This window comes from Ammospiza nelsoni, chromosome Z, assembly GCF_027579445.1.
Source record: "Ammospiza nelsoni isolate bAmmNel1 chromosome Z, bAmmNel1.pri, whole genome shotgun sequence".
NCBI lineage: Eukaryota > Metazoa > Chordata > Aves > Passeriformes > Passerellidae > Ammospiza > Ammospiza nelsoni.
The window spans coordinates 498,388-509,228 of NC_080669.1; the positions used below are offsets into that span (position 1 = coordinate 498,388).

The 10,841-nt window shown below is 62.3% G+C and overlaps 1 protein-coding gene across 1 annotated transcript; it reads right to left on the reverse strand.

The window, feature by feature from the left end:
* Window positions 1–4,785: 4,785 nt before the first annotated feature.
* GRHPR (glyoxylate and hydroxypyruvate reductase) lies at window positions 4,786–10,637 on the reverse strand. Its single transcript, XM_059492478.1, has 9 exons — window positions 10,414–10,637; window positions 9,945–10,075; window positions 9,802–9,874; window positions 8,611–8,727; window positions 8,384–8,472; window positions 7,272–7,376; window positions 6,729–6,864; window positions 6,127–6,257; window positions 4,786–5,039 (listed from the first exon to the last, which is right to left on the reverse strand). Exons 1-9 carry the CDS (start codon window positions 10,482–10,484, stop codon window positions 4,918–4,920), a joined length of 975 nt encoding a protein of 324 aa, XP_059348461.1. The 5' UTR covers window positions 10,485–10,637; the 3' UTR covers window positions 4,786–4,917.
* Window positions 10,638–10,841: the final 204 nt, after the last annotated feature.

The following is a 10,841-nucleotide window of genomic DNA, read 5'->3' on the forward strand; positions in this document are numbered from 1 at the left end:
TTTGCAGGGTTCTCCAGAGGCCCTGGACAGGCTGTGGGTTTATTCCCATTTACAGGGTTCTCTAGAGGTGCAATCCCAGAGGAGCAGCGTGCTCCTCCTGCCTGCAGGAGAACCTGTTTACGTGTTTAAATTTTAATCAGTAATTCTGGGAGCAGCAGCCTGGCAGCCCGAGCTCCCTCCTGGCCCCAGGTGTCACCTGGCTGGGCACACTGAGCACAGTGGGGACACCACAGGGACAGCAGGGACAGTGGGGACATGGGGACAGCAGGGACACTTCATGACCAATCACGCTCAGGCTGCGTCAGGACTCTGGGAGGAGTAATGAGTTTTCATTATTATCTTGTTAAACCTTCGGTAGGCATCCTCTCTCTATTTTTAGTGTAGTTTTACTATAGCATCATATATCATATCATATCATATCATATCATATATCACATCATATATCACATCAATATAACCCTTCTGAGAGCACGGAGTCAGATTCCTCACAGCCTCCCTTTGTCTGGGGACCCTGCAAGCCCCACACAGCCTGTGGTGTGTGGTGGGGTGGCAGCGCTCCCACAGCCCTGCCCGTGGCCAGGTGTGTCAGGAACAGCCCCAGGGTGACCCCCCTGCCCCTGCCAGGCCTCCCACAGCACAGGAGCCCCACCTGGAGCAGGTGGGCAGCAGGGACACAGACACCTGCATTTGGGCTGTCAAAGGAAGAAGCAATGGAGAGGGAAGCAAGTTTTAATACAGAGGAAAAGAATTGCTGAGCCAGTCTCACCGGATGACCAAGGAGGCAAAGGGTGTGTTAGTTAGAAGGGGTTTTATGGCTTAGAGCAAAGGATAAACCCACCCAAACAAGAAGATGTTTTTACTAAGCAGAAAGAGAGCACAGGCAAACAAGTCAGCCAGGTTGAAAGCAGAAAGAAGGTCTCAGAATTTTCCTCTGCAAGAAAACTGAAAAACAACCTCTAGCTTAAACTGTAATGTACTGACTTTGAGTGATTGGAGAACAGTAACATGAATATGGTAATTACAGTAGTTATGATGGGCTATAGCTAAGAGTTAAGGTATAGATTGGTTCTGCTGTATGAAGATGCTCAGAAAGAAAAGTCCATAATGCAATGTAACCAAAACTAAGGGTCTCCAGGCCTGCCTGCAGCTGGAGCTGACAGCTGTGGGCACAGCTCTGTCACCCACAGCCCTGGCTGCTGTGACACCTTGGATACAATAAACTGCATTCTGGAGAGCCCCTGCACTCCTGCATCTCTCATTCAGGCTCTCACAGGTTGGTATCACCAGCCAGGGTCTCTGCACAAACCACAAACAGGACAGGGCTGTTGGGAACTGCCTTGAGCTGTTTGATTTTCCAGCATCACTCTCAGCCCATGGCTACGGCAATGGAAGGTGCCAGCAGCTCACATCCCAGGCAGCAGACACAGAACTCAATGTCACAACTCACTTTATGAGTTTTGTGACCAATCACACAAAGCAAAAGCACACTGACAGTATTTATATCTGTACAGTGTATATTCTATATTGACAGTAGTTCTGTCCAACCACTTTGAGCACAGGTACCTTTGGTTAAACAATGCTGGCTTATTTCAAATGCAATACCTGCTTGTGAGCCTTCAAACACAACGCACACAGCTCCATTATTAAGCTTCAACCTTCCTAATATCTTGCTAGATAAACTTTTCTGCAGCTTAGGGAGTTATTCTGGGCAAGCATTAATGCACAGACCATTGCTCTATTTGTCCTTGCTTTTCTACAGTTTAAATAATTTTTCTGCTGCCCAATCTCATGGCTGCTGCTTGGCTCCCATCACAGTTCTGCAGCTTTCCCACACGCTCTGACTCTGTGGTTCCCGCACCTGAGCCTGCAGGAGGGCCCCGCAGGGATTTGGGGCAGTGGGCACCGGGGGTGTGCGGGCTGGGCCGGAGCTGTGGCTGCAGGCCGTGTGCTGGCTCTGCCCTGCCCACGCCAGGGCTGCTCCCTGCCTGTGCCCTCGGCTCGCCCCTCGCTCCCTCCCCTGTGCTGCTGCTGGCCCCAAAAAGCTCTGGGAAAACATGTACAAACACATGGCAATGGCCGAGGAGGAGGAGGATGGAGAAGGAGGAGGAGGAGGATGGAGGAGGAAGAGGACGGAGGAGGAGGAGGATGGAGAACAAGCGCACGTGTGCCCCGCAGCACGGTGCCAGGCACGGGGCTGGGAGCACTCGGAGCTGGTCAGGGACAGGTGACAGTGACCAGAGGCGACACTGCGGACACCTGAGGGGTGGCTGGGGGGGGGAACACTGCGTGGTTGTGACAGGGCTGTGACACGGCTGTGACAGGGCTGTGGCACAGCTGTGACTGCGGTGTGACACGGCTGTGACAGGGCTGTGACAGGGCTGTGACACGGCTGTGACAGGGCTGTGACAGGGCTGTGACACAGCTATGACCAGGCTGTGACCGGGCTGTGACACAGCTGTGACACGGCTGTGACCGGGCCATGACACGGCTGTGACAGCGCTGTGACACGGCTGTGACAGGGCTGTGACCGGCCTGTGACACAGCTGTGACAGGGCTGTGACAGGGCTGTGACCGGGCTGTGACTGCGGTGTGACCAGGCTGTGACCGGGCTGTGACACAGCTGTGACAGGGCTGTGACAGGGCTGTGACACAGCTGTGACAGGGCTGTGACCGGCCTGTGACACAGCTGTGACAGGGCTGTGACAGGGCTGTGACAGGGCTGTGACTGCGGTGTGACCAGGCTGTGACCGGGCTGTGACACAGCTGTGACACGGCTGTGACCGGGCCATGACACGGCTGTGACAGCGCTGTGACAGGGCTGCGACCGGCCTGTGACACAGCTGTGACACGGCTGTGACACGGCTGTGACCGGGCTGTGACCGGGCTGTGACATGGCTGTGACACGGCTGTGACCGGGCTATGACAGGGCTGTGACACGGCTGTGACACGGCTGTGACTGAGCTGTGACAGGGCTGTGACCGGGCTGTGACTGGGCTGTGACACGGATGTGACAGGGCTGTGACCGAGCTGTGACCCAGCTGTGACTGAGCTGTGACATGGGCTGTGACACGGCTGTGACCGGGCTATGACAGGGCTGTGACACGGCTGTGACAGGGCTGTGACCGGGCTGTGGGGACAAGATGGAGGAACTTGGGCGTGTCCAGCCTTTCTTCTTCTTCTTCTTGTTCTCCATTTTCTGCTGTGATGTTGGCACTTAGGGATTGGTTTAGAGTAGAAGGGCACTGTCTAACGTAGGTGATGGGTATTGGGAATTAAGTGTAAATATGTTATATGTAGTTTTTAGTATAAAAGGACAACACCACCTCAGGGACGGTCAGAGTGCCTGTGGCTGCCCTGCTGAGCAGATCTCAGCTGGGCAGAGAGAAAATTTTGCAGATAAGAATTAATAAACAACCTTAAGACTGAAAAGCGAAGAGTCCAGACTCGTTCTTCAAACGTGCAGGCTGAAACAGAGACATCCTGCACATTATCAACCAAAACCTGAGACCTTCCAGCCCAGCCCAACCCAACCCAGGCCAGCCCAAGTCATTCCCCGATTCTGTGAGCAGTGGCACAGAGAGGTGGGCTCAGGTTCCAGCCCCAGTTATGGGAGTGGGACAGTGGCTGCAGGGCACAGGGATCCCCACAGCCCTCGAGATGTGCCCATCAGGCTCTCCTGGCAGACGGTGCCTCAGACCCTGCTCAGGCTCTCCTCTGCTCCAAAAATCGTCACTGCACATCTGAGAACCGCCAGGGCAGCTGCAGCCAGCGCCCACAATGGGTGCCGGAACCTCCCAGTGAATCCCAGCCTGCCACCCACTCTGGAGCTGGGCCTGGCACTGGTTATGGACACCAAGCCAGAGCTGGAGGCTCCTGGGGAGCTGCACGAGCCCGGGCTGTGCTTTTCTTTAGAAAAAAGAAACCCTCAAGCGGAGGATTATGCAGTGCCACCGATTCCCCAGGACCACTGGATGTGCGGGCTGGCAGCAGCAGCTCCCGTGGCGCAGCAGACGCACAGACCGAGCTGTTCCCTCTCCTGCCCTGCTGGCCACGAGCCCAGGGCAGGCACTCCTGGCCTCTCACCGTGCCCAGAGCAGCAGCTCCCGTGGCACCTCCAGCACGGCAGCGCTGCACGGCAAGCGCTCCCCATGCCCCACGTCCCAGCACGGCAAGCGCTCCCCACGCAGGGCCAGCCCTCCAGCATGGCCAGCAGCACGGCAAGCGTTCCATGTGGCACCTCCAGCATGGCAAGCGTTCCACGTGGCACCTCCAGCATGGCAAACATTCCATGTGGCACCCCCAGCATGGCAAACGCTCCCCACGCAGGGCCAGCCCTCCAGCACGGCAAGCGTTCCATGTGGCACCTCCAGCATGGCAAACGCTCCCCACGCAGGGCCAGCCCTCCAGCATGGCCAGCAGCACGGCAAGCGTTCCATGTGGCACCTCCAGCATGGCAAGCGTTCCACGTGGCACCTCCAGCACGGCAAGCGTTCCATGTGGCACCTCCAGCATGGCAAACGCTCCCCACGCAGGGCCAGCCCTCCAGCATGGCCAGCAGCACGGCAAGCGTTCCACGTGGCACCTCCAGCATGGCAAACATTCCATGTGGCACCTCCAGCATGGCAAACGCTCCCACGCAGGGCCAGCCCTCCAGCACGGCAAGCGTTCCATGTGGCACCTCCAGCATGGCAAACGCTCCCCACGCCCCACGCCCCAGCACAGCAAGCGCTCCCCACGCAGGGCCAGCCCTCCCCACGGCTCAAATAACACCACCGCCACTCTGGCTTGGCTGCTGCTCTTTAATGGCTCTTTAAGGGCTCTTTAAGGGCTCCTGGCAGCGCGGGCAGGGGGCACAGGCTGGAGCAGGCTCTGTCCATCGGGCTCCGTCCATCGCGCTCCGTCCCCGGGCTCTGCCCATCAGAAGGTCAGCTCGCTGGGCATGGGCTCCCCGCGCAGCCCGGCCAGCAGGTTCCTGGCTGCCAGCACGGCCATGGTGCCGCGCGTGGCGTAGGTGGCACTGCCGATGTGCGGCAGGATCACTGCGGGACACGCGGCAGGGACACGGCTCAGACAGCGCCTCTCACCCCTCACCGCCCACCCCGGCCCCAGCAGCCCTGCCAGGGCTCCCACAGGCACAGCATGTGTAACAGCACTGCTAAAATAATGTACTCCATAAATACACGTGTAGGAATCGTGCCCTGCCTGCTCTTGTTTCAGAGCTCTCAAGCCTCCAAGTCCTGCAAATATTTCCAGAAAGTCTCAGCTCTTACCACTCCTCACACTGTTTACTTTGAGAAATAATGCAAACTAATAAAAAATGAGTTTTAGCACAAAATAAAACAGCAGCTATAAGTTTGTACTTCAGAAAGAGACAGTCATGAGCGGCTCCAAATTTTCATGGATGTCCCTATGGGGTTTTTTTTGGAACGTACTTTTCCTACCCCAGAAACCCTCTCCCCACAGAGGGAGGACAGCCTGTGACACAGTGGCCAAGCAAGCTCCTTCCTACCATCCTTCCTCAGCTGCATCATCCTCCTCCAGAGAGGACAGGTCTCACTCCTTGCCTGCACCTGCCCCATGCCCCATATCCCATACCCCATGTCCCAGATCCCATGTCCTATATCCCATGCCCCCTGTCCCATGGGCCCTGTCCCACCCTCCCCGTGCCTCAAGCACCCAGGTACCAGGCTGCCCACGCAGCCCAGCAGCACTCCCAGCACCAGGACTCCCCCAGGCAAACCCACTTTCTGCCAGAGGGGAATTTTCCACCCCAGTTTGTGCCCCGGAGCCCACAGAACACCCGAGCTGGGCAGGGCTGAGCTGGGAGCTGGCTTCTCTTCCATGCCCTGCTGATGCCAGATCCTGCATGAGTTTCACACACCGAATGAAGGGCCACCACAAGGGTTATCTCAATGCCTTTCTGGAAAATTAAAGCAGCTCCCACACTTGTTTGGCACCGCGTTGATGGGTTTTAGCCCACAGCAGCTCCCTGCGTCGCACTGTAACCCTCCTGAACACACCCTGTGCCCGTGCTGTGCCCCGGCACCCTGTGCCAGCACTGCTGGTGCCCAGGGGTCCCTGTCACGCGTGTCCCTGCGGAGGGGCTGCCAGCCCCGGCACGCTCACCGCAGTTGTGCAGGGACAGCAGCGGGTGGTCAGTGGGCAGCGGCTCCGGCGTGGTCACGTCCAGCCCCGCGGCCGCAATCTGCCCCTGGGCCAGCGCCTCGTACAGATCCTCCTGGTTCACCACAGCCCCCCTGCGCGGGCAGGGACAGCCTGGTCACGGCTCGGGGCACGGGGGCACAGAGCTCTGACCCTCTCTGTTGCCTCAGTGCCCCAGCAGTGCCTTGTACAGATCCTCCCGGCCCACCCATGTGCCACAGCCCACGCCCCAGGGACAGCTTGGTCACTGCTCAGGGCACAGGGACAGGGGTGCCAGGAGTGCCTGAGCAGAGCTCTGACCCTCTCTGTGTGCCTGAGCATCCCAGCAGTGCCAAGCTGCCCTGCTCCAGCTGCCCACACTGGCGGGAGAGCCGGGTGCTCCTGGACTATTTATCTTGTATTTGGCTCACTCCCAAGGGGCCTTGGCAAAGGCTCCCCACAGCTGCAGCCACGAAGGTGCAGCTGCGTTGCTGCCTGCACTCAGAGCTCAGCAGATCCCCCACACTCTCAGACCTGTGCAAGGGCCAGGTCAGCCTTCCCCAGGCTCGGCTCAGGGCTGGCAGTACCTGCTGGTGTTGACAAACACAGAAGTCTTCTTCATCCTGCCGAAGAAGTCCTTGTTGCACATGCCCTGGGTGGCCGGGGTCAGCGCACAGGTGACCACCACGAAGTCGGACTCCTCGGCCAGCGTGGCGAGCGGGACTGGGCAGGAACAGGGACACGGCCCGCTGCAGCCAGCCCTGCCCTGGCAGAGCTGCAGGGCCGGCTGCAGCCCCGGCAGCACCCCGGGAACCCGGCCCAGCAGAGCCCCCTCCTGCCGGCAGCAGCTGCTGTCACATCCCGCTCCCGTTCTCTGTGCCCCACGGAGCTGACAGAAACGCCCAGCGCAGGGACACGGGGCAGGGGCACCGCAGCAGGAGCAGCTCAGCCCCCACGGAGCCCTGAGGCAGCCCTGGGAGCCCAGCTGTCCCCTGGCTCACAGCAGGCAGGCTCCCCTGTCACCCCCACCGTGGGCACGGCTGGCGTGCGGCAGCCCCGCACCGCGGGTGCCCCCAGACCCCCCAGCTGCCCCGCGGAGCCCCCCGGCCCTGCCCTGGGGCTGTCCTTACCAAACTCAGCCCCAAACTCGGCCGCGCTCTCGGGCTTGGGGCCGCTGCCGGTGTACAGGAACCTGCTGACCCCAAAGGGCTTCAGGCGCCGGGCAACCGCCTGTCCTGCAGCGAGACAGAGCAAAACTCTCCAGAGGAGAAATCCATTCTGACTGAGGGGAAATGTACATCTTTGTGGCTGGAAAACACAGCTATGTAGCCTGACTGCAAAAGCCTAGGCTCAGGGAAACTGCTTCAGTGAAGGACAGAGAGAAGGGGGGAGACAGAGGGTGACAGAGAGAGACAGAGACTGCTGTGAGAGCAGGCCAGCCTGACCTAGGAATTCTTCCTGATACAGAAGAACCAGCAGCGAATGTCACTGAAATTTGTAAAATGACTATGTATGAACCTATTGTGAAACTGTTCGCAGATGGATTTGAGAGGGGGATAAAAAGGGACCCGAAGTTCTCAGAGGTACGTGTGTCTTTTAAGGAGAGCAATCTCCACATGTGTTCAGCGCTGTAATAAACACACCAGTTTTACAACTTTCACAAAGTTGTGGAGTTTTGATTATCTCCACCAAACACTGGAGTGAGGGAGGAAGGGCTGGGCTGCCGAGGCCCCACAGCCCCTCGGGGCCCGCAGCCAGAGCCCCTGCAGGGCTGCAGCAGAGCTCGCCCTGCCTGGCCGCGGGCTGGGCATGGACATGTCCTGCTCTGCACAGGGGACACCGAGCCCGTGGCTGCCCTGGCAGCAGGGACAGGAGGGGCTGCCTGTGGCAAAGTCCACAGCTGGATGGTGCCAAGTGTCCCGTGGACTTTGCCACTGCGTTTGTGCAACGGAGGGCAGGAGGGGGCAGAGGCTGCTGCGGGAGCACAGCAACAGCTGAGGCTTTAGGGCTGGGGCTGGTGAGGCAGCAGAGCTGCTGGGGAGGCCCTGCAGGCTCCCCTCACTGTGCTCACGGGGTTTGATCAGCTGAGCAGCAGGCCACAGAGACCCAGAACAGCGTGGGCTGGAAAAGCCTGCAAAGACCATCTCATTCCAGCCCTCCCAGCTCCAGCAGGGGCACTTCCAGCAGCCCAGGCTGAGGGTGAGGCCCCAAGCCCACCCTGCCACACAGGGGTTTGCCTTACCTATTCTGCCCAGCCCGACGATGCCCACGGTGCTGTCGGACAGGCCGTGCCCACACATCCACAGGGGCTTCCAGGTGGTCCAGCCGCCGCTGGCAGGGACAGGGACAGGGACAGGGACGGTCAGAGCCCAGCCCAGGCGCTCGGGGCGAGCTGCACCAAGCCCTGCGGCCCCATGTCACAGCCCATTGTCACAGCCCCTGGTCACAGCCCTCTCGCTCCTGGCTCACCTGCGCACCTGCTGGGCAGCCTCGGGCAGGCGGCGGCAGGCGGACAGCAGCAGCGCCACCGACAGCTCGGCCGTGGCGTCGGTCAGCACGTCCGGGGTGTATCCCACGCGGATGCCCCTGCAGCAGAGCGGGCTCTGGGGGCTGCCAGGGCAGCTGCAGCCAGCTCTGGGTGCTGCCTGCCAGCCCAGGGAGCCAGGGAGCCCAGTGCCTGTCCCACTGGGAGCCAGCGCTGCGCCTGTGCCAGTGCCCAGGGAGCTAGCATCGCGGCTATGCCAGTGCCAGGGACAGCCCTGTATGCATCCCAGTGCCCAGGGACAGCCCCGTGCCTGTGCCAGTGCCAGGGACAGCCCCGTACCCATCCCAGTGCCCAGGGACAGCCCTGTGCCTGTGCCAGTGCCAGGGACAGCCCCGTACCCATCCCAGTGCCCAGGGACAGCCCTGTGCCTGTGCCAGTGCCAGGGACAACCCCGTACCCATCCCAGTGCCCAGGGACAGCCCCGTGCCTGTGCCAGGGACAGCCCCGTGCCTGTGCCAGTGCCAGGGACAGCCCTGTATGCATCCCAGTGCCCAGGGACACCCCCGTGCCTGTGCCAGGGACAGCCCCGTGCCTGTGCCAGTGCCAGGGACAGCCCTGTGCCTGTGCCAGTGCCAGGGACAGCCCCGTACCCATCCCAGTGCCCAGGGACAGCCCCGTACCCATCCCAGTGCCCAGGGAGCTAGCACCGCGTCTGTGCCAGTGCTAGGGACAGCCCTGTATGCATCCCAGTGCCCAGGGACAGCCCCGTGCCTGTGCCAGTGCCAGGGACAGCCCCGTACCCGTCCCAGTGCCCAGGGACAGCCCTGTGGCTCTCAGCCATCCTGAACCCCCCACCCAAAGGCTCCCGCAGCCCTGGCATGGCTGGGTGACCCCAGCAGGACAGGGGTGCAGGGGGTGACCCCAGCCAGGACAGGTGGGTGACCCCAGGCAGGACAGGGGTGCAGGGGGTGACCCCAGGCAGGACAGGTGGGTGACCCCAGCAGGACAGGGGTGCAGGGGGTGACCCCAGGCAGGAGAAGGGTGCAGCCCACCCACCAAGAGGGAGCAGCGGGCTGTGGGCGTGCCGGGGAGGGGGTCCCGAACCGGGGCAGGGCGTGCAGAGGCAGGGAGGGCAGGATCGGGGTCGGAGCAGGGCAGGAGAGGGGCAGCGTTACCGTTTCTTGATCTCGTCCAGGGCCAGGTGGTCGAAGCCCACGGACAGGGTGCTGATGACCTTCAGGCCGGGCCCTGCAAGACACGAGGGCGCTGCCGCGGCTGTCCGGGCCGGGGCGGGCCGGGGAGCGGGGTCAGCACGCACCGGCCGCGTCCAGCACCTCGCGGTCGATGCGGTCCGAGAGCAGGCACAGCAGCCCGTGCGCGCCCGCCACGCCCGCCAGCAGCTCGGCCCGCGGCACCGGCTCGTCCGAGTCCCACTGCTGCACGCGGCACCTGCGGGACGACCGTCACACACCGGCACCGGGACACCCGGCACCGACACCGGCACCGACACCGGGACACCCGGCACCGGGACACCCGGCACCGGGACACACCGACACCGGGACCGGCACCGGGACACCCGGCACCGGGACACCCGGCACCGGGACACCCAGCACACACCGGGACCGGCACCGGGACACCCGGCACCGGCTCGTCCGAGTCCCACTGCTGCACGCGGCACCTGCGGGACAACCGTCACACACCGGCACCGGGACACACCGGGAGCGGCACCGGGACACCCGGCACCGGCACCCACACCGGGGCCGGGCCCCGCCGCGCCCCGCGCTCACCCGCTGGCCTGGGACAGCACCCGCAGCCCCTCGGCCGGGATCCGCCGCGTCACGAACACCGACATGGCCATGGCCGCCGCCGCCCGCCCCGCCAGGGTCACCGAGCCGCCGGGACAGCACCGAGAACAGCGGGACAGCCGGGAACACGGGAACGGCGCGGACGGCCCGGGCACGCGGGAACAGCCCCGAGCACACCGGAACGGCCCCGGGCGCACGGGAACCGCTCGGGAACAGCGGAACAGCCCCGGCCGCTCCCGCCGGAACCGCCCGCCCGCCGCTCCGGGGCCGCCCCGCCCCGGGCCCGCCTCCTGCGGGGCCGCGCGCCTGCCGGGCCCGTGTGACCGTGGGCAGGTGCGACCGTGGGCAGGTGCGACCGTGGGCAGGTGCGACCGTGGGCAGCTGTGTCCGTGGGCAGCTGTGACCATGCA